At 37.9% G+C, this 24,894-nt stretch overlaps 1 protein-coding gene and 1 long non-coding RNA gene across 4 annotated transcripts in view; one reads left to right on the top strand and one right to left on the bottom strand.

Annotated features, from left to right (window-relative positions):
* The window catches only part of LOC149783726 (uncharacterized), a 94,933-nt gene extending 82,235 nt beyond the window's left edge, over positions 1-12,698 (bottom strand). The window contains exons 1-2 of one of the 3 annotated variants that reach the window (XM_089931975.1): positions 12,489-12,698; positions 11,471-11,731 (exon numbers count right to left, since the gene is read on the bottom strand). In XM_089931975.1, the coding sequence (XP_089788101.1) occupies positions 11,471-11,636 (166 nt within the window). In that variant the 5' untranslated portion in view covers positions 11,637-11,731; positions 12,489-12,698. Of the gene's footprint in view, positions 1-11,470; positions 12,308-12,488 lie in introns of those variants that run through there. The other 2 variants (XM_089931973.1, XM_089931974.1) reach the window with 2 other exon arrangements.
* A 910-nt stretch (positions 12,699-13,608) lies between these two features.
* Positions 13,609-24,894, top strand: part of LOC149783725 (uncharacterized) — a 43,058-nt gene continuing 31,772 nt past the window's right edge. The window contains exon 1 of the long non-coding RNA XR_016414063.1: positions 13,609-13,749. This is a non-coding gene — a long non-coding RNA (uncharacterized LOC149783725). The remainder of the gene's footprint in view (positions 13,750-24,894) is intronic.

Raw genomic sequence — 24,894 nt, 5'->3', positions numbered from 1 at the left:
AGTACGCTACCGACATTTTCTGGGGGAGGCATCAATAAAAATGGCGGCCGACTAATTTATTTGAACTATGAAAAAATGGAAAAAAGAACTGCCAGCGACCAGGTTGAATGATCTTAAATATTGGGTAATAGTTACATTTTTCGTTTCCATTACAATTGTTGCATCGCTAAATGCCAAATTTTAGAGATTGAGAGGATTTGTTATTTTCCAATATTTTTTTTTTTTTTTTTGGTTGCACTTATTTGATCTCTAAGTACGAAAGAGTGTTTTTGGTTTGTTAATTTATTATCAAGCACACTAACTCCACTCCAAATGAACCCCGGTTGGTTTATAATTACCCTTTTTGGGGCTCGGGGTCGCAGGCAAGTCCTACCTTTTTTTCAATGCGTCACGGGTTCCCGCCACTATAATAGCATTTATCGCCAACGCTGACAAAATGTCTATCGCGTTTTTCGTTTTTGGATTCGAACCTATGAAACCGTTTCCACCAGTCGATCGAAAGTTCATCTCTACTCCTTAATAACTTCGGCCACTGCCTAAGTAAAGACTATATGATAAACAAATGTATTTGATCATACCGGCTTACTGAACAGACAGACAGAGAGACATCAAACATACAGACGTTATTAGATAGTATAACTAATGTATCAAGCATTTACATTTAATGTAATAGGATGATTTCTCTACAGATTGTAAGATAATCAATTTTAATTTGTGAATATCAGCAAGTTATAGTGCAATCAACCACGTGACATGCATTTTTAGCACAAAAACATGACCATGACAATGTCTAAATAGTGAGTATAATTGAAATTCCGGCAATTCCCTGTTGCTGAAAATTTACGTTACGTTATCAGACATACTGAAATTTTTATTTTTCCATTAAACAATTTTGATGTAGCTAAGTTAGCTACACAATTTACGGAAAGCTGTACTGAGTAGGGGTGAATATGAAAATAATTTTCAGCATCTGTAATATTTTTAAATTCGTTTATTTCACCGGTTGCTAGATAAATTGATTAAATTGGCTTAGGTGTAATTTTATGTTTTACGTTTTTTCCACGTTTACTATTCTCACTTTGTGCGATTGCTGGAAGATTTCCAAGATGGTTGTTTTTTCTATCGGAGTTATAACGGTCGATAACAAAACTCGTCTATCATACCATTGCGGCATTCGTAAATAAATCTGTGTGAATGATAGTTCTTTATTTTGTCACAGTGGTAATTCTGATACTGATCATCATGTAACCCATGTTACTGACATTTGCAAGAGGTTTTTCACAACGACAGTTTCTGATGATCCCAGCTCTGCTAGCTTCATATTTATCATAGTTCTGATGCCTCACAAATTCATCAAGATCAATATCTTTCTCAATTTGGTCCGTTGATATAATATTTTCTTCTTCTAATATAACATTATTTTTCAGCAGAAGAATACTTCTTGGGATAATCTTTGGCGTCTTTTACCTTTATATCGTCATGAAGTGGGTTTTTTCTTCTCGTAATATAGATATTTTCGTCTGGTGTAAGAAACACATACCTGGGTCTTTCCCTTGACCCCGACCCCACACTTCAGAAATGGTTGTGACCCAGTACTCCATTTCGAACACTAGGACTTTTAATTTCTACAGTACTCTCCATGACAGTTTTTTCCACAAGGTATGACTGATCCGATCATGAGCCATCGAAAACTATATTTGGCCAGATGCATAATATATTATTTGATATCGTCCAATTGAAGAAAATGATTTTCTTATATATAAAACTAACCAGTTTTACTGATGCAAAAGAACTGCAAGGACAGTATTTTATTATAACCGGGACAAAACCAGCTTTCTCAAGGTCGACAATTGCAAATACGAAATGATATAAAATCGTTATTACCCGCGTGTAAAATTGAGAGATTAACAAAAAAAAACAAAAAACAGAATAGAGCAGAGACAAGTTTTTTGAACAAGAATGTAAAGATAATCGGTGATTGAACCACAACTCACTACTAGATTTGATCTATATAGATTAAGCAAGAAAAGAAACAGATACCATTTGAACTACAGCTGCATGATTTTATCAAACAAGCAAAGAAAGAATTTATCAACGATGATGCGTCTCATGTTTTTTCATCACTTCAGATTGATGGCGATGGAACATTTTTCGGTTCCACAATGGATGACAAATGGATGACAAATGAGTGGCAACTACTATGAATAATTCAAACAAGTACATATTCAGGATACAATTTATTGTCTAACATATCAGCGAGGATGGTCCGACTTGGATTATGGGTGAACAACTCGAATCTGTTAAAGAATCACGTAGACATACTAATGTCGTCACGATAAACAACTATTCTGAACCAATTATTTTTTCTGGATTAAACAAACAATACTATAATAGCTCTAATCCAATTTCCACAGATGTTTACGCAATTTATTGTTTAAATGAACAAGATATGAATGCTCATGCTCCGATGAATACAGGCTCGCTAAATTGTGTTGCTTAACGTATAGTGCAGCATTTTGTAAACTCAAAACTTGGAAATATAAATTACAGAATCAAGAAAAATAAGATAGCACAATGGAAAAACTCTCTCAGTCTGGTTATTTCATGGAGATGAATCAACATTTGATCAGATGATATTACCATTTGTAATTATTTATGGCAAGGAGTCACTTCAACAAAATATGAAAAATATTTTGCTGTAATATAACATAGGCAACGATGAATTACTCAAAAACTGTTTTACGGCGTCCTCCGCTCTTCTGTGCTTCACCCAACAAAAAACATCTTGGCGACTAACTTCAAAATAATTCTCGATCATGTATCACAATCTTATGTCAGTCTTTGGAACACAAAATATAATTCCTCCGATATGATTTCTGTCCACAATATCGCAGCTTGTCAGGTGGATTTTCTTGGATTTGGCGAGACTCTTTATTTTGAACGATTCGGGCACCGAACACGAGTTGCAATAAACGGGCCACTACCAAAAATCTATCTTACTATTTAATCTAGATTGAATCATTCAAATTTTCAGCGAGTAGTCATCCGGGTATACCAATCTGGTTTGGTAGACACGTTATTAACCACGTACAAACATCATTCTCAACGACTGCTGCGAAAAACAATCAGTGTGGTTGGGCTCCAATAGTGATATTACCAAACATGCTCAATGCTATGAATCTCACATCGTTGATTGTAGCCTCTGCGATAATTTCGTACAAAACTGGAAAACAAGTGTGGTTACAGCAACATCACAAAGAAATATGCAGAAACATTATTAGCAAAATTACACAGTATTCATCACTTCGTTGTACAAGATTAATTTTGGATCAAGCAGAACTAGATTTTGTCCTCAAGGACACAGATACAAAAGGTATATTGGTGTTATGAAGAAATACAACCACGTGATATGGAATAAGTATTGGCAGGATCATTAGCTACTGCGACGGCAATTCTACACAGTTTACTCATTTGCGATCATCCATATTGGTATACTCGTCAATAAATTTCATGTCGATCATCAACAGATTTCCCAGTGACTTTGGTAGAGTCGCCACAGATTATTTTTATATTAGTCGTTGTAAAATGAATCTTGTGAAATAATTTATCGGTAATTAATTATAGCGATTCCGGTTGTTATTCGTGGTTAATAAAACGTGAAAAAATGAGCAAATATCTCAAGCGAGCTGACGTTAAAGCACCTGAGCTTTATTATCGTAATGATAATTTATCACAGATTTCATCATCACCGTCGGTATACGATCCACTCACGAGACATAGCAAGGTATATCTGAATGGTCCAGGTGATTCTGGTAAAACAACACGTGAGATATAAATTATTTGACAGAATAACAGCGATTGCTCTGTAAGTACCAGCTGGCTATCATGCTACACGAAATCAGAAGTGTATGTCGACGGAAAATTGCCTAAACAAATTCAAGTGTTCCTGTGAGAATAAAATAGATAGGACACAGCGTTGATAAACCGCTAGGATATATCTGCAAACCAGAATCAACATTCTGATATCGCCCCGTGAATGATATCAACCGATGATACGCACGTACAACATGATTGTTTTCAAAATTCAATAACATTTCTTCGGATGGTTATTGATGTCCATTTATTCTCAGAGAAACTTCACTAACTCCGAGATTATCAAATACTATTGGGGATTGTCTCTTGTGAGTCTACGCTGACGTTTTCCTAAACCGCTATACATATATGACGTGGCGCCGACACTCCCTGTTGTGATGTTATCTGTCATGTATATAACCCAGGAACATTACTCTGGACACTGTCGGTTGTCATAGTCAACCATGACAGTGTTGACTTTCCGCCGTTGACATTGAATGAAAGCAGCTGATATTCTTCACCGACTGCTGGCGTCATCGTTGGCATCCTCAATGAAATTATTGTCAGTATCGCTTTACCAGCATCAACCGTATTGAGTCGCCATATTAAATACATTTTTGGTACCATTGTGTGTTTGGCCCCCCCCCAAAAAAAAAAAAAATATCTAACATGTCTTCAGAATCAAATATATGTGACAGCGGAATTACACAAGACAATTTATTTTTCATCGCCGTTTAACACTGATACACGTGTTGCGAATCCTAAGCTGAAATTTTCATTCATCGATGTAACTTCAATTTCTCTTTTCCTTCCTTGTTTTGGATCAAGTTTTACTTCTTTCTTCTCTCGCTTTTTCAAGGCCACACTTCATTGTTTGGTTCCTCTTCCCTTTTCTGTTTAAATGGTTCAACATGATCATCTACCACCCAGTTAAAATTCAAACGTATTCATCATCACCTCTGACCTGTTGAACACCGAAATGAATGTCATATGTGTGTTTACGCCAATCAGAACGAACTACATATTTAATATCTTCGGGTTTCACAGATTTTATTTTTCATTCCACCCAATCTCGGTGTAACAGGCAATAGTATACCCCCAGTACGGAGTATACCTGGGGTTAAAACGGCCTAGGCTAGATTATACCCGGGTATATTATGGCCTGGGCCAATTTATACCCCTAGGGCATATTATGGCCTAGGCTAATTCATACCCTGGGGTATATTATGGCCTAGGCCAAGTCATACCCCTCAGGCCAAATAATACCTCCATGATATCAATAGTGTTGAGCCATATACACAAGAATTACTTAATTTTTCAACATTTATTTTTGAGGATTCAGCTTTGTCAGGTAAGTTAAGTAACATGTTTCAGTCGTACTCGTAGTCTGTCCAGGTATATACATGCAAGATAAGATTATATATATATATATATATATATATATATATATATATATATATATATATATATATATATATACTTTTCATGTCCAGAGGCAGTGTTAATCATGTGGTACACTATCGTGGTAGTGTCAATGCACAAAAATTTTAGCTTTCTGTGGAAAACTTGACAGGGGTTAATTTGGCCTGCTACACCGGCAATGTCAAGCATTTGGTCTGGATCCTTGATAGCTCCAATCCCTTCCTCATTACATTTATCTATCATGCCTGTGTAAACTCTTGATGGTGGTGGTTGCTGAACTTCGGGTGGTGGCTGAACCGGTGGTGGGGGTAGAAGACGGCCAACAATATCATCAGGTAATGTCTCAAAAGATTTTGTGTCGCGTCAGTTGCAGCAACATTATTTGGGATTGGTTCTACAATTTGTTTAAATAACTGTTCTGTTCCCTCTTTGATTTCCACATGAGTTTCCCTGGACTTCTTGTAGTTGTTGTTTTACAAAATTAACGACTGGAAGATACTTCTTAGTTGCATCTAGTCGTTGTCAAGCTAATTTTGCCGCAGGATATTCCATAGTAAGCAGAGAATCGTTCATTATTATTATTACAACAACGATTTAATTACAGATCACTAAGTCAGCTGATAAGCAAAGTTTTGCTGTGATACAGTAGCGTAAAGTATGTTGTCAGCAACAGCGAATTGCCGGAATCGCAATTATACTCAGAATTTTGACATTGACGCGGCCACGCGTTTGCACTAAAAGTACCTGTACTCTATTAACAACACGAAGGGTTTCCCAAATGAGGTCACGTGGTTGAATGCGCTATAAATCGCTGGTATTTACAAAGTAAAATTGATTATTGTGCACTCTGTAGAGAAATCTACCTGTTACAATGATATAAATAATATTGATAAATTATACTATCTAAATACGCGTATATCTTTAATTTGTGTCTGTCTGGTCAATAAGCGTGTATGCTCATATAAATTATATTATTGTATATTCTTAACTAAGACAGTGGTTGAAGTGGTCAAGGAGTACAAGCAAACTTTCGATCGACTAGTGGAAACAACTTCATGGGTTCGAGTAAAAAAAATGAAAAACGCGATAAACATATTGTCATCGTCAGCGATAGATGATATTATAGTGGCGGGAACCCGCGAAGCATAGAAAAAAAGACGAAATATACGTAAATTGGTAATTGTAAAATTGCAAAATCTAACCTAGGTCCAACTTGCATGAGTTCTCCGAGCCCCAAAAGGGGTGTTAACTATAATGCACCCAGGGATCACTGGGGGTGGGGTGGATTATAAATTAACAAGCCAACATTTGCAATAGGAAAAGAAATATGGAAAAAGAAAAACCTCCGAATCTCTACAATTTCGTACTCCGCGATCCAACAATTGCATTCGAAAAAAGAGAAATATAACAATTCTTTAAGATTTAAGAAATATCCAATGTCATTTAATCGGGTCCCAGGTACTTCCTTATGCTATTTTTTTAGGTCAGGTAAATTTGTCGGCCGCCATTTATTTTTTTTTTGTTCTCACCCCCACCAAAGAAAATCTGTAGCGTACTCGGATTGGCCTTTGGATAGTTTAAAAACTCAACACTTTTAGGCCTAAAACAACATTTTTGCACAACGTACCATGGTGAGAGGCTCCCCAAAAAATTTGGCCGCCCTTTTTTTCGGTCGCTCCCTCCCCCCACCCTTGCTGCTTTTCGAATCACGCATCCGAACGACGATTTATACTAATCACAATGAGGAGGACAAACATATTTTGGATTGTGATTTCCAGATTTTTCCAGTTTACGTGCAAGTTAAATGAAAGTCAAATGACCTAATAACATTCACATTTGAGCCATGAGAGAGACGAGAACACTCCAAAATTTGCAGGATCTGTTATTTAATATATGTAAATACCAAGCGCCAAAAATCAAAATGACATAACAGGAAGAGAGGGGCTGAGCATGGAAGAGGTTTTAAATTACACATTGTTTAATTATGGATGAATACTTAAAGTTGCTAGATAGCCAATTCTGGAATATAACACATTTATAGTGAAGCCTGTGATTGCTAGATAGCAATGTATACTAGGTGTAGTCAGGTTTTATGTTTGTACATTGCCGTACTCAAATCCTAAACGCTGCCTACTTAAAACATATTGATCAAATTCAAATGGACTTGACACGTGAGTTTTTTATTTTTTTTTTTTTTTATAAACGGCTAAGCTATTTTCAGCCAAATGCATTTAATGTGTCAATGACAAGCACAACCACTGTTTAACAGCCGCGCATTCATAAAATCTATATTGTTATGATGTATTCATGTGGAAACTAACATTTGCAATATATGACGATCAAGCACTCGTCCTGTTTCTTGTTACTCACATATACACTCGAGTTCAGATTAGGGGACGGTCCATGGAGAAATGTAATAATAAGCGAGCTAAAAGCAATTTTAAGGGACAATATATATCAACTGCGAGAAGCAAAGATAGTTAATCGTGTAACACCCATGGCTGTGTAAATATGACGTTACTTTGCAATAAATCTATGTGCATTAGTGTCCCTTCCCTGACAATTGGTTGCAAATATGGGCTGATTTGAAACGCCTTCCAAACTATATATGACATAATGGACGAACATAAGAGTCGTCTCTCAACTAAATGTAAATTGTCTTATCCAATATGCACCGTATATACTGGCCGATAGGTCAAATCCAACTAGGCGGCCAGATTTGGGTCCATTTAGTTTAAGACAATTCATTCAAATTAACAAGGTTGCCCTTTTCTGCAGGCTTATCATGGCTATTGCAGAACACAGTATTTTTTCTAATGCAATAATATTGTGTCCGAGGTTTAGTGTACGTCATAGCTAGCCACATCGTTTGTGTCGAATCTCCTCCTAAATTATGTGCCGATATGCCTCCTAACTACACATATACGCATTTGGCGGCTATTCCTAACTGAATAATCATATCGACGTAACGTTTTCACTGGAAGACTTCCTGTGATGTCTTGTTGGTCCTTAATGGAAATGATGCCGATGTTACCTCCAATATAGCCGCATTTAAATTGCGGGGTCGCTTCCTCTTCTGGATTGATAGCTATCGTGATATATTGATCTCACTAAAATATTTGTATTACGTGTATTTGACCCTAAGTGCAAATAGTGCCGATCTTACATCATACATAACCAACGATGGTCTGAATATTCAACATTTATCAAGAAGAAAAGATATTATCCTGGTTTAGGAAATTAGTGTCAGCCTGTAGAGCATCCATCCGTTTAGGGGACTCTTAATTTATTTGCATTTGAATTTGCCTTCTACGCGAACTTATACAGTATTTCATTAATTGGCAAACCAACAGAAATTGTAAAAGAACCAACGGAAGGCCAAAGTTGTAGTTTTCATATCATCTATAATCTTACAAAATCAAATGTTTTGTCTGTTATGTTTCCGTCATTATCTACCAATTGATTCGGTTTTTCCAATCACAATAACTTGAAGACTAAACCAAGTGACAGCACATTTTCATGAACTATCCTTTTGAAACAATATCTACTATAGCAACACTTTTATTTAACAATATTTGTTTCACACGCTTAACTAACACATGCGGACTAAACATGTTCTGCCCTATATAGCCACTAGCGTGCTGATGTACCCGAAAATGGTGCTAGGATATTATGATTTACAGTGAATGTGACCAACAGAATGGCAACTGTCTATAAAACAAAGATCCATAAAAAATGTTTTCTTGAGGAAAGGTATTATAAATACGGAGGATAAAACTGACAAGATCATGAATGTACAAGGTGAGACGAAAAGTGTTGTTCTCTACTAGCAGGCGTCCTTTATATTGACAGGATCATTTAAGAAGGTTTCATAGTACCAACAAAACTAAGGTGTTTCCTTGGTGTAGACTGGATCTATTTATTCTCATTACTACATAACATGCTTCTGAGGCTGCTATAACGGATGTATGAAAGGAAAATGTTTCATAGAAAGGCATACATAATAATGATAACGGGAACATGTGTACTTCAAAATAGAACTTCCATTGTTCACATGTATATCACTCTATCAAACACGTTCAAGAACATTATTATTTATCTAGTCTAAGAGCAAAAAGGATTACATGATCAGTCTACTCTGACAACTGTCGGTCTTTTTCCGTGCTCAAGATCGCTGGGGAGGCATAATGCATAATCAAATCAATCGTGTGAAACATAGTTTAGTGAATATATTTTACTTAATTAATTAGCTAGAGTTGGGCGCTGCCTTATGTTTCTTATTTCTTATTTTAATTTGTAATACGGGAAGCTCATTCACCTGTATAGATATTCAAACTCTCCGTTGCATGTCTCCTGAGTATGTGAAAATGTGCGTCTGTCATAGGTATATATGCTTGCATATCAGCTAAAACTTGCTTATATATACCTGAATACGATTTAAGTTCTGTAGAATTTAAAAACTGTATGTTTCAGAATATATTCCCTTTAAAATAAACGGAAACATGATAACATTCTTTTAACAAGTGTACCAATGAAACGTTTTTAAAAATCCTTGAAATATATTATCAAGTTTCATATGAAAGAATAAATAGTTCGTATCCTGAAAAGTCTAGTTCTTACACTGATAGGACCTTAATTGAGAATAGTTACCAGATATTGGTATTTAAATATAGTATTCTCATTCACTATATCACTGTACACTGATTGGGGTAGATGACATACAAGTGTATCATGTTACGTGCTAAGCTACATTATAATGAGGTGCATTAAATGGGAAGGGAAATTTAACCACTGTGATGGCAATCATGACCATGTCAGTGTTATGTCATATATAGTGTATTATGGAAGTTCTTTATAGCAATAGACAATATATAACGGAAATTATAAAATATTTTGATTTCATAATATTCCACTTAGTGTGCGCTATCGAAAATTTAGCTACAGTGTATAATCAGGTACAGGAGTATATCGAATACAGTACCTGGTTCGTTGCTCCAAGCTGAACCCATCCACTAGTCTGTGGCATATAATGAAGAGCATTCACGCTTTCACAAAGATTCAACATTGTAGTTATACGCACTATGACAACCATTTTTGTTTTGTGTTTTTCTAAAGCCTAGTCATCTTTAGTATCATAATTCAGGTCGTCCTCATAAAACATTGTGTGCACAGTATCTTCTGTTGATGGACATAACACATTGCATTGTATATATTGAATGGTACATGATTGATCTTCCAAGGGCAAGGGCTAGTATGTCGAGCCTATGATGACAGTATTACTGTAAAACATTGACCCCAAGGACAAAAGACTAAGAGAGCATCTCATTTAACTTTATTAACTTAATTTTAGTAATTGAAAACACTTTAACCTAAACCGTGATGCAGATCGCTATACTACTGATACCTTGATTTTATTGTCATAGAGGCCATTAAGTGTATCTTAGAATAAACTGTATTGGCTTCTGACATACAGCCTTATCTGAGTCAGCTAAAGATTCATTAACGATAAGTTCTATAATCATTTTTGAGAAGTATGACGAGTTTATGGGTTAAATACCATTTGCCACACATGATAGGTTATACATGACGGATATTATAACTGATGGAGAATTAACCTGAGAGAAGCACGGAATGAACAACTGACCCACGGAAAGCTGCTAAGAAACTTACGCACATACCCACGTTGGCAGAGCCCATGTCTCGAACCTACTAGCTCAGGCGTGGGATGTTAGTTATCGGTCCCGCCTACTTTATTGACATCATCGGGTTAAGAAATATTAGGAAATGAAAACAACATTAACGAAAACCTTAAGTCAAATTTTATGTAACTGAGACCAGGACCAATAGGAAAAAGAGGCGCGAACATAAACTACTGTAATTGTGTTATTAGCTTGATGTCAGTTATAATGGGAACTTACCAACCTATTTCATATTAGTCCACTTATTGACATTTATCAAATATATATATATATATATATATATATATATATATATATATATATATATATATATATATATATATATATATCTTTAACCAGAATCTTAACACCTTTAACAAACAGTTTTGGATATATGCGTGTTGCCACGTTAGTCATGATTGCTTATATTTGCAGCTATATTCAATATTATATTGATATAAACAAGGACGGAAAACAGACAATTAGACCGACACTTTGATAATCACAGAATTACTTACGTATATTTGTAAAATATACTGCTACTACTATTCCAGCAATTACTGCACCTGCCACAAGAACAACTGCAACAATTATGGCTATCCTATTGTTGCTGATAGATGAACATTGCCTCGAGTCCAGCTGGTCCAGGGTGGTGGATGATAAGTCAAAACTGCGTCTTCCCATGGCGGGATAGAAAAATCGAAGTTCTGGAGGTTTTCTTAGAAAGTAGTCTGGGGTATCGTAGTATCACTCTCCGTGCAACGGCTGGTTTACTGGTTCTTGAAGAAGGCGATATGTTATATATATATCATTCCAAATATAAATTAAACTTTTAGCTTTATGTACTGTAATTAGTTGAGCGACAATTATTCACAACTTAAAGAAAGTATTTTACACGTTTCAGTGTTGGTATTAAGGTTTCCTCAAAACATTTTCCACCCCATTTTAATTTGTTTGTTCACAGTTATACTGAGGTATGAATTTAAAGCGCATTCACAATTGTAAAGATGGAATTCGCAAACAACCAGGGGTGTCGACACAGGAATGTCGCTTACTACATGGTCGCACACACTGTATAGACCTTTCGTCATCTGCATGCTGTTAATATGAATAATATGTACGCTCAAATTTTTAGAATAACATTCGTAATATATTAAATGCGTTAACAGACCAGGCGAAACTAGAGCGTTGACATCAATGGACATGGTCATCTCCATTTAGCATTGCTAGTCATATGACTCTTCAAATATTGCGACCTACGTGTGCATAACATCAGAGGCCCAATATAATTAGGTAATACCAAGAATATGCACTTTCCTATTTTCCCGTATGACAAATTCGAAAATATTTTTAAAAAGTCACTACGTGTTAGCGCGGCTTTTTATATCGCGTGACTACTGCGTTGATATGTGCTCCCTGCGTGATGAATTTAGCTTTTACCTAGCTCAAAAGATCAGAGACATGATTATGGTTATTGATCTTAGAATAAATAAGATAACATTATATCTCCATATTAACGTTGATTAGAGTACTAACCTGGTATTTTCCTCAATGTAAATGTCTTGAAACAAACTAAATCCTATATCAAAGGTTGAACTGAATTTCCAGCTCACTACGAACACCAATTTGGACCTCTTGCTCGTTCAATCATTAGCATTTAAGTAATGTTATAGCATTAGTAACATAACACCTGGCTTTGTAGAACTGAATATGTGTTGGTTCACCTTGCGCCGAGTTGTGCATTATACATGTGCTGTTCATTATGAAATTCTTAACAATATCCGAATTGTCCATATATATATATATATATATATATATATATATATATATATATATATATATATATATATATATATATATATATATATATATATTTGTGCTCGTTTCAATTTAAGATAAAATTTACTCTACTCTCTGAATAAACTTCATTTTGAATGTTCTCTTGTGTCAGGTATTATATGTTTGTACCTAGAAGTTGCATTACCGGTATACTTGTTTAGCGCCGATCTTGTCCGGTGATAAATATCAAGGTACTTTTTTCATTGTACCGGTACTTCGTTCTTACCGGCAGTGTTGAATTTACGCAGATTGTCAATTAATTTTGTTGCGAATTCAATGATAATAACATCTTGTTTTCATTGTTTAAATATTGTGACAAATAATTGAAAAGATTAGTATTTATTTTTGGAAAACAGTAGTATTTATTAGTCACATTTTTTAAAAATATAACAATTATAACTATATTTATGATCCTTTAATTAAATACATGAATATGTCACTTGTCCTCTCAAGGTGACCAAATGTGAAATAAGGTCAGGGAATTTTCACCTTTTGGAAAATATCAGGAATTTAACAAATATACTTTAATTTGTTGTTTACTAGCGTACGTTAATGTGTTTAGTATTCCTTTGTAAGACTGAGAATCATGTTAATACTCTGAGGAGAGCAGTTGTTCAATTTTTTCAATTTGCGTAATTTAGCAAGACCACTAAATGTTTTCTGTGTTGTGTCAGTGTGAGATCGTTTACTAGCCTCTCTTATAAATATCTTGCCCGGATGTTGGCATTCTGCTCAAACTTTCCCTGCCTGTTATACCAGTAGAGTAGCTAGTATATTTTAGGCTTCAGTGTCAACACTTTTTTTTTTAACAAGCTCTCTAATATCAGCATAATGCCTTTCACCATGTATCAGCTATAGTGTAAGCGTGATCTCCCTACTGTACGTGTTTTAGATGACAACTAACCTACGAAAATGTACTGATCATTTAATTTGGTTGGAGTTGCAATGTTTTTTGGAGGTAAGATATTTTATTTGCATTTATCCCAACACAATTCATTATTACCAGATAATACAATGGATATAATATTATGTTAGTTTGATATATAAAAAAAGCTATTTATTAGCATCGCCAAATGCAGCCGCTTTTTCCCGGCTGCCCGTTTTCCTCCAACGGCGGCGGCCAATCGGTGAGTATATGCTGTATAGATTGGAGGATCTTGAGATAACTTGGCCAGCCTATTGTTCGTGCCGCATAGTCGCTGTGCTGTTTGCGTCCAATGTCCATTTGACGTCTTTTGCCTGGCATGTGTCGTTCTGCCGCACAAGCCGCCACAGGAGGTCAAACTGTCCCCAATGTTTCTGCATTTCTTTGTGATTCCTGAGGTAAGGTAGCCGGACCCTCGCTAATCCCCATATTAATCCCATGAACCCGATCGTTGCGTCTGTGACATATCTTGTTTTATATACTGTATGCTTTATGCAGAGTAGCTCTAAATAGCTATAGCTTATGTCGCATTGCTTCTTTTCCCGTACAAAAAAAGAACTTTTACTTTCCTAGTGTGAGCATAGTGAAGCACCTTTTAAAACTGCTGTATGACATGTTTCATTATGATGCAGCTTGAATCTAAATTTGTCGTTACCACACACCCGACTAAGCGGGGTCTTTGCATGTGTCTCTTTGTCCAATTGTTCGGTACGGCACTGGTAGCGCGTACCCCTTTCTCAAGCATTTATTGTACAACCTGCGTTATTTCGTGACACACGGCACATCGTATAGCTCTTGCTCTTCCCAGCAGCAGCCACTCACAATGTGTGCAACTTCGTCATGTTGGTATATGCTACGCAATATATATCTCAAATGAAACTTTTATCTCGTTGTGGTATGAGTCACCTCTGTGTGGCGAGTCTTCGCCGGCCTTCAACCTTAGAGAGTTAAGGGCCCTTCTACAGTAAGCCTTTTCACCGGCATTCATACAGAGTATGGCACCTTTTCCGGTCCCCCAATGCACTCTACTTCGCTCTTGTTGGACTAGATGTTACAAAAAACAAATGTCTTATTTAATATGTTCAGTTACAATGTGATTCATCATGAAAGTGTTTGCCTTTGGCACATAATGAATGAACACACTCAAGTGTGTGCTTTCTTGCGGTGTTTTAATTTTATATTTTGCTTTAGAGTTTACAGTAATTAACAAGGAGTGTGGTTGACATCACAACGAAGAGATAGATCTTCTCTTAATTTGAAACCATTTGGAAAAGTTAAAACAATTCTTGTCTTTCCTTGCTTAGGTAATTAATAACTTATTCAGGCCTATGGCAGCAGGCCAGCTAACTTCAATATTTACCAAGTAGAGCTTCTAAATAACCATGAGCAGAAAACATTCAGTTAGAAGGCACTTTATAAATGTTTACAGTACACTATTGCTTCAGAATTTAATTGCAACTTTAATATTACAAAACTTGGCAGGTATGGGTTATTGCTGATAAGTATGCTCCCATTAGAGCCATATGGATTGGAACGTTTTCTGGAGGGTACTGTAAATATATCAGGCGTATTGTATATATTCTATTATTATATACTTATCCTGTCTGCTGAGAAATAAATTAAGCATATTTTTTCTGACCATCTTTTTCTTTTTTCAAACTTAGATGTGAATTATATATATATATATATATATATATATATATATATATATATATATATATATATATATATATATATATATATATATATATATATATATATATATATATATATATATATATATATATATATCTTAGGCACGGCTGGCTCATTGGAAAAGACTGCATGACTTGTTGTTCGAATTTCTTTGCAACGAATTAAAAAGAAAAAATATAACTTCAGATTAACATTGTTCTACTGGTAATTCAGTATAAATACTGTTAATTCTGGCTTTGAAAGCGACGGTAGCATTAACGATATTAAAGTCTGCGGAAAAGCTTTGTCTCAAAGTTTTTGTCATAGTAGGTACATCAGCCATAACCAAACAGAAACAGGTGAAATTGGTTTCTGTGGACCATCTACTTTTAGCACCAAAGCCAATTTATCTTATTTTCGGCTTCATCTGTATGAAGCATTTCTCAGCATGGGAATCACTCATGTGTCAGCGTGTTACAAATATTTAGGATATTTTAAGAAGACATATTGTTGTTGTTTTTTTTTCCATTTTGGATATACAGTTGTATAAATCAGATGTCTTCGATTTATAAACGTTCATTAGCAGATAATAATATTAATACTAATAGTAGGAAGTTGAAGATGAAGTATGTGTTTACATATTGTTTTAAAGGTAACTTCATTTATCTTTAACTTTTTGTTGTATATTTCTTGACTATGAAAGATTGATACATTTGTATAGTCTCTTAATTTCTGTAACTATTATTCGTGTTAAATATGCTTTTATCCGGACTGGCTTCCGGCGATAATGGATACAATTAGCTAGAACTACTCAGCGAAACAAATAAATCCATTATGACGGGAATAATATTAGAAAGCGTGCAATAAATGGTTAATAGCACGCACGCCTTAATAGTCATACATTTAACTATTTTGATCATTTATTTACTCGCTGTTAAATCATTCCCCAGCTAGTTTAGGTAAATGTTAAATGCTCTTTTTATCAATGATTGCAATATGACACCGTGCCTACATTTTAAATGCAAATATCCTTGTTAAAAGGGATCACTTATAGTTTTCACATAGATAAATTGGATATGGCTGCAGTCCGTGGTACGCGTTAAAATTACAAATGGGACTTAATTATTCATTTGATATAATAAGTTGAGCGATAATGTAAAACTTTATGTTAAGCCATTTGTTTGGTTTGGGTAAAGTACAAGGTTTGTTGAGTTCCCCAGGAGTAGTTAAGTGGGATACTATAGGGACAATGGGACTTAGCATTAAAAAGACCCCTGTGACACTTTAGGGACAATGGAAATTTAACATGGAGAAAAATCGTGGGTCACTTTAGGGACAATGGGAATTTAACATAGACTTTGGGTCTGTCTAGGGACAAGGGAAATTAACATGGGAATAGAGTTTGGGTTTGTCTAGGGACAAGGGGAATTGAATATGGGATTTTATTTTTTATTTTTTTTAAAAAGTTTTCTTTAAATTTAAATTTAAATTTAAATTTAGAAAAGGGGTAAGCAATGGAAAGGCTATCTCTTTTCGAGAAATATGGCTGACCCTGAAAAGGGCCTTTGGGTTTATGTTAATATTAATATTAACATAGATGGCATCTGTCACATCTTCTTCTTCTTCTTCTTCTTCTTCTTAAACTCCTTCTAACTACCGGTCCATACACAAGTACCCTCTTGAGACATCCTTGTCTTTCTATGTAAACTCTCCTCATCCATTGACTAGTATCTGTCCTATCAACAACAGTCCACTTGGACCTGACATACATGAGCATGTCCGTCCTAAACATCATGGAAGACACAAGGGTGGATGACTCAATGAGCGGGTACAAACACAAACACACAAACACAAACACACAAACACAAATACACAAACACATACGCTAAGAAACAATAAACAAATCCATAATCTACTATCCACACAATCGTACGTGAGCGGGTACAAACACAAACACACAAACACAAACACACAAACACAAATACACAAACACATACGCTAAGAAACAATAAACAAATCCATAATCTACTATCCACACAATCGTACGTGAGCTGGTACAAACACAAACACACAAACACAAGCACACAAACGCATACGCTAAGAAACAATAAACAAATCCATAATCTACTATCCACACAATCGTACGTGAGCGGGTACAAACACAAACACACAAACACACACGCTAAGAAACAATAAACAAATCCATAATCTACTATCCACACAATTGTACGTGAGCGGGTACAAACACAAACACACAAACACAAATACACAAACACATACGCTAAGAAACAATAAACAAATCCATAATCTACTATCCACACAATCTTACGTGAGCGGGTACAAACACAAACACACAAACACAAACACACAAACACATACGCTAAGAAACGATAAACAAATCCATAATCTACTATCCACACAATCTTACGTGAGCGGGTACAAACACAAACACACAAACACAAACACACAAACACATACGCTAAGAAACGATAAACAAATCCATAATCTACTATCCACACAATCGTAAGTGAGCGGGTACAAACACAAACACACAAACACAGACACACAAACACATACCCTCACACTATCTTAAAAAAGAGTTAGTGTTTATATTCACACTACTCTACCTACACATTGGCAAATTGATGGTTATTTCTTTTCTAGAGTATTGGGTAGCCCTGAAAAGGGCTGTTGTTTTTGGAACTTCATGGACACCTGGTTAATGGTGGCACCTTCCAGGCCTGGCGCCACATACACATCTTATCCCCCAGTTACTTTTTACTTTTTTGGGGGAGAGAGCAGAGGCAGGATATGTCGCTTCAGAATCCCAATTTTCGCTCTCTGGGATTCTGAAATTTATTCTTCTTCTCTTCTTTTCCTTCTCCTCCTCCTCTTCTTTGTTTCTTCTCTCCTCCTCTTTGTATCTTCTTTCCTCTTCTTCTTCTTTATATCTTCTCTCCTCCTCTTCTTTTTTTCTTCTTTCCTCCTCCTCTCTTATCCTTCCCTCCTCCACAATGGCTTCCGCGGCGAGTTCATTCAACAGGCGCCTGGCATATTCCAGATGCACATGAAGTTCCAACAGGTTAGACAGTCTCGTGTTCATTTTTGGTGTTGATCAATCAACAAGGGTAGCTAGACTGCCCAGCGAGTTTCAATTTATAGTGAAAGCGCGGACGTGAAGGAAAACATCCCCTTAAAAAAACATAAAATTGATGTTGCCTACATCATGACCAAAAACAACAACGCGCGGACCTAAAAGAAACACTCACTCACTTTTTTATGCTACCCATCACTATTTTAAAATTTTTTATAAATCACTTCAATAGACTATCCACATACGCAAAGCAATCCAATCTAACTCCAAATATACACCTCAAACACCAAAAAAACATGATTTTAATCTACTATTCATACCAACTTACTTAAGCACTTACTAACACACAAACACATGCCCTCACATTTTTTAAAAAAGAGTTAGTGTTTATTTTCACACTACTCTACCTACACACATTGGCAAATCGATCGTTATTTCTTTTCTAGAGTATTGGGGTAGCCCTGAAAAGGGCTGTTTTTTTTGTTTGCTATGGCATTTTTTTTTAGTTTCTAAGAATGCGATGTCCTCTGAGGATAGACCTTCTGGCGATAGGTCTGCTTCTTTGGAAAGAAAAGAAGAACTCTTTGGTGTCGACACGGCAATCGACAAAGCCTCTGTCAGGTTCAGGTTGCTGCTGCTGCTGCTGTTGTTGCTGCTGTAGCTGCTGTCTCTGAAGTCTGTACTTCTCTGTCCATTCTTCTTTCTCCCTGTTCATTTCTTCTCTGAAGAGCTCTTCTATCAGGTCTTCAGCGATTTTTAACATTCTCACATTCTCTATTTCTTCTGGCTTCGGTATCAGACTGTGTCTGACCCTATGCAAATTCACGTAGGCTTCGTTGAGTTTAGCTAGTTTGGAGCACATCTTCTTAGGAGGATGAGTCGACAATGGATGGTTAGACTGGAAACAACCCGGTTCTTAAAGTCAAAGCGCGGACGTGAAGGAAAACATCCCCCACACGGTTTTTGAGTCGCAACGTTTAGTGAGTGTCATGAGAGGGATAGTAAGAAATGAAAGAGCACCAATCCAACATTCTTATAGCTAAACAAAAGATAAAGGCATTTTTTTCAAAACACAACATTTTTTATTCAAAAATCACTTAACACTAAACAACAACTCTAACATTTTTTAACAACAATGCAACACTAAAAGTTTCTCCACTAGGTAAAGAGGGATAACAGTCTTCCATGGTTTCTAGTAATCTAGGATGACTTCTCTCAAACTGTTGATTTCTATGGTATTATCGAATTCTGCATACAGGATGACGTTCACCGTTTCATCAGGGTCTCGGTCTTTAAACTGAATTTCCACACGAATCTGGCCGGATTTTATAGGGTGGAAATGTCCCTCGTCGCTGCCTTGGTCCGGAGTGAAATCGAAAGCCCACAAAGCGTAGCATCCTGCATAATCCTCGTACGTAATACCGTGACTGGTATTGGTTCCTAACTGTCCGGTGGCTTCGTACAGGGACAAGTACGATCTCAAGTAATTCTTCTTGGTAAAGTCAGGTTCGAAAGGTCGGGTACACAAGGTCTTGCCATCGCGACTGACTTCGATTTTGGACACGCCAAAGTGTTGAAAGTAGAAAGGATTTTTTTCGGCAGCTCCGTTGAAGGCTGTATTCTCGACGATACCAACGATCAAACGTTTGGGTAACTGTCCTTGGAACAGATGATCTTCGATCATGGATCGCTGTCCCTTGGGAATGGTGAAGGTTTTCACTTCCACGCGTCGTATGGGATACTTGGCGGTCGTTCTGCTCAACGTCTGACTGATGTCGTTTCCCACTTTAGGTAACACTTCCACACGGCGTACGTAGAGTCTGGCTTCTAGGATTTTGGTTTTGTAACCGTCACTATCAGCCATCAAATGGAAAGCGGCACTGCTACGATTCAGTCTCAGACGGACATCCACCCCGTTCAGCAAATACTTTTCTTGCAACCACAAGTCCAAATGCAAACGATCCATCAGTTCTAAACTTGTGTCGGCTCCCGTGATTCTCTTTCTTCGTTCTACAAATCCATCATTGTTGTCTTTCTTTTCATCAGTTTCCAATATTTCAAACTTGGTAGGTTCGTCAGCTTCCAATACCACACAGGCATTGAGATGAGTGTTCTTGGCATCTATTCCGTACGTCAAGAGATTTTCCAGGTAGGTACGATAAGGGTAAGTATCCATGCTGCTACTGACCAGTTTGTTATTCAAGTACAAGTCCACTCCACTGAACAAGGAATGCATGAAATTGTTGACGGGAACTACTGCTTCATCGTCTATAGCACCTCCAGTCTTATCTAGAATTTTGACTTTCAGGTACAAGTAACTGCTATTCAGATCGATGTAATCTTCGGGCTGTCCTTTGATTTCAAACTCGATGGGAGCGGAATCGGTCAGTGAGGAGACGGGGTGAAATTCCATCCACTGGGATTCTTGCATCGTCATCATCGTGGGGGGCATGGCAAACAGATCCAGTTCCGTCTTGGAACAAGCGCAAGATTCTCGATGCATCATTTTTTTGGTCTCTTTTCTCAATAATCGAAAACGTCTAAGTCTCCAACGGTTCTTCTTTTCTTGGCCTTTCTCGCTTGAAGTCTGGTGAAAGGGTGTTTTCTTCGTCGTCTCTTTCTGCCTTGTCCTTGCTGAATGCCTGACTCGGTAGCGTGCAGGGCATTTATAGGTGTTTCTCGTTGGCCTAAAATGTCTTTGCCCGTTTGCAGCAAGACATTTTTGCCTGCCCTCATGAAGGCTTCTTTAGGGTTTTGTTTGTCGATGATGACATTTTGGAGAAATTCTTTGCCTTGCGTCAGTGCCGCATCTTTCAAGGCGTGCAATCCGCGTGTCACCATCGGTTTCAAGACCGGGGCCACCGAACGAAAGGCCGATTTTAACATATCTCCTAAACCGTGTCCTCGCTGTCGAGCAACGCCTCGGTACACTGGATACATGACTTACGAATCGTGAGAAAACCGTTTTCGAAAATGGAGTTTCACCGTGACTTTTCCTTTGGTGAATGGAATATTTTGTCCCAAATCTCCTTTTATAGTAATGTTGACCGTGTCCAAATACGACTTACTGACAGGCAAATAGTGAGGATGTACAAATTCGCGGTGGACGTGGTAAGTGTTTCCACCTTCCTCGTCAGTGTTCGTGGCAGAATCCACTTTGAAAGGAATGACACGCAGTAACGGTACGGAGGTGTGTCCCACCACGTTATACTCCACCACATCGGAGTACACAAACATCAAATTCAGTCCTTGGTTCAGTTCTACCGGGGCACGAAATAACTTGCTAAAAGACTCGTTGTCGTAAACGATGGGTAATTCGCTTTTCTTCATCATGCTCATTCTCAGGTTCATGTCTCCGCCCAACATGTCATACAATTCAGGACAAAATAAAATGGACAGGATTTTACTCCGTTCAAATTTCATCAAGAAGCGACGAGCTGTTTTGTGGTACTCCATGGTGACACTTTTGTTAACATGCTCCAAAGCTTTCAGAAACACGGCATTAAACCTGGAGGCTATGGTGCTGACCAAATGTTGACCACTAAAATATTAGCCCGGGGAAATGAACAAGTGATAGGTGGTGTACTTTTGTGTACGGGTTTTCTTGTCATATTTGACATTGCTATCTATCCACTGTTGCAATTGTTCGTCATGAACTTCCACATCAAAAAATTTTGATTGGGAAGGACATTGAGGACTTGAGTCGGGTGAATCATTTCTATTAAAGCCACTTCCCAATGGGCTTCGTGATCTAAGGGGATGGCTTGAGGTAATTTGGCCGTGTAACAGCACAACGTGTTCTTGGGAAACACCTCCATGGAACTGTCACTGGGTAAGGTTAAGTAAAATTGGTTTTGGTGACTCATAATTCCAGAGTTCTGTGGCTGTCCGAGGGGTTAGTGGACGTCAGAGGCGTGTCTCCTTCTAAAATGGGGTTCTGGTTGTGATTGAAGTGGTGACTGGCACTGGCACTGGACACAAGGTTCCCGGGTTCCCGTTCGAGGTGAATTTCAGGGAGGGATTAGGAAGCAGGTAACCGATGCAACTGCTCAATAAAATGGTCCACAATTGTTTGTCTCCTTGTTGCAAACTCAAATTGGCGATGGCTGCCCCGATGACACAATACACCACGAACATTTGGCAGAAAAAGACGATTTGCGTTTTAGGCACACGTTCTCCACACCACATCCACAAGGGTTGTTTTTGTAAATCTTGCACAGAAGAACTAGGTGAAGGACGAGTGGTCGACGTAGCTGCGTCTGCTGTGTGAAAGGGCATGATGGTCACTTCTTTTTATAGTCGAAGAATCGAAACTGGGGGATATCCTTTCCAACGTACTTTGACTTCATTGACACGTGGTTTGCCCACTTTAAGGGTTCTGCGTTCGAGAATGCTTTCGATGTCGTACACGTCGTCTTCTTTTTTGGTGACACGTTGTAACTCGGACAAATAAAACGTTCCTTTGAGCACTTCTCCGTTCATGTCTTCCAATTTATAGACGGCAGGATGACGGCCATGCACTCGTCCAGTGACGCGAAACAATTCGGTCGTCCAGTTATGTAAGTAACCTTTGTCGAAAGTGCGTTTGGTTTTGCCAATGCGTACCCAATCTCCTACGGCCAACATTCCACTTTTCTCGGGGACAGCCCTCGTCGGGGACGTACCAAACAGGCGCTCAAACACCAACACTTCGTTGTCGGGAGTCACGTCTTGCGGGGCACATCCGATGCTTCGATGGTAAGATTGGTTGTACGCTTGCACCAGGTGCGGCACGATGTCGATGTACTTCAGAGTGTGGTGATGCGTAATATATTTCCACATGCGTTCTTTCAAAGTGCGTTGAAAACGTTCCACGATGCTGGCTTTGGTTTCGGGATTTTTGGTGGTAAAAAAATGAATGTCACGTTTCTTTAATGCTTTTTGGAAAGCTTGGTTCAGAAATTCGGTGCCTTTGTCCGTTTGCCATCGAAGAGGGTGACGACCGCTTTGTTTCAACACCCGTTGCAGGGCTCGCACTAACTCGCTGCTCGATTTGGAAGTCAAGGGTACGACCCAAGCAAATTTGGAAAAGACGTCGATGACACAAAACAAATATTTGTAGCCACGATTGTAGCTGACCAAATGAGAGACATCGGCTAAATCGGCTTGCCTTTGATGATCGATGCCTTCCACTCGGGTGCGACTTCTGGCAAACTTGCGTCGAATGGGTTTGTGTAAAGTGTAGGTAGCTTGTTCTTGTAACCATCGTTGCACTTGAGGTAAACGGAGACTTTTCAGTCGCGTTTTGGCAGCACGATACTATTTTTGAACTCCTGCGTAACCTGCAGGATGGGAGGGATCGTAGTAAATGCTGGCTAAGACTTTTTCCATTTTTTGTGTTGGTTGGTGTGTTAATAAGACACCCACTCTTGGAGGATGCTACTCTTTTTATCTTGGGGTATTTTCTTGGATTGCAATGCTTTGCGTGTGCGGCCAGCAATAGGTGTCGAAGAGGAGAAGGATGTCTGAGCGGGGGATATCGGTTCTTGTTTCACTTCTGTCTTCACTTCTGTCTTCACTTTCTTTTTCTCTTGTGATGAAGAAGGGGTGACCATCATCTTTTTAATCCACCCAATTCTGGAGGTAGGTGGTGTTGTTAACTTGCGTACTTTTTCTGGTGGAGTTTGAAACCCTTCCTCTTCTTCTCCTTTTTCTGTCTTGGTCACGGGTACTGGTGGTACTGGTACTGGTACTGGTACTGGTGATGGTGCTGGACTTTTCATCAAGGTCTTAAAATCTTTCAGAGTGGGTAGAGCTGTTTCGTCTAAAGCTTTCTGGTGAAAGAGTTGCAGTCGTTGCAAGAGTTGACCGTACTTTTGCGATTTTTCTGTTTCGGACAAATCTTGGCGATCCATTAAGGACTGCAATTCGTGTTGTAACTGGGATATCTCGCTCAAATGGGGATTGGGAGGTAAATGCGGGGTGTGTTGTTCTTGCCACCGATGGTATTCCATCCATCGTTTGTAAGGCACTAAAGCTAGTTTTCGTCCTTCCATGGGGTTGTCAGGGGTCGATTCTGAGATCTTGGAACTTCCGAGGCCTTTTTATCTTGCTCCCACCAGTCCTCCCAACATGGTTACCAAGACTCCTTTCAGTATGGGGCCTAACAAGAGAGGTAAAATACCTCCACGTTGCACTAACATCTTCTTTTTTTGACGAATGGGAATTTTCTTTTGAACCATTTGGCGAAGAACGTGACGATGTTTGCCTAAGCATTGTTTCTGGTGTTTGGACAAAGGGATCGTGCCTTTCAAAACGTTCAAACAACATTCGCACACGGTATCGATGACCTCTTTGGAGGCTGTTTGAATGAGTTTTTTTCGTAGGGGTGGAGAAGCTTTGGACAGGACAGATAACATGTCCCCATGTTT

This window comes from Sinohyriopsis cumingii, chromosome 14 (genome assembly GCF_028554795.1).
Source record: "Sinohyriopsis cumingii isolate HCF-2022 chromosome 14, ASM2855479v2, whole genome shotgun sequence".
In the NCBI taxonomy this organism is placed as follows: Eukaryota; Metazoa; Mollusca; class Bivalvia; order Unionida; family Unionidae; genus Sinohyriopsis; species Sinohyriopsis cumingii.
Note: the sequence above shows the minus strand (reverse complement) of the source record. Positions and strands in the feature narration are given on the sequence as shown.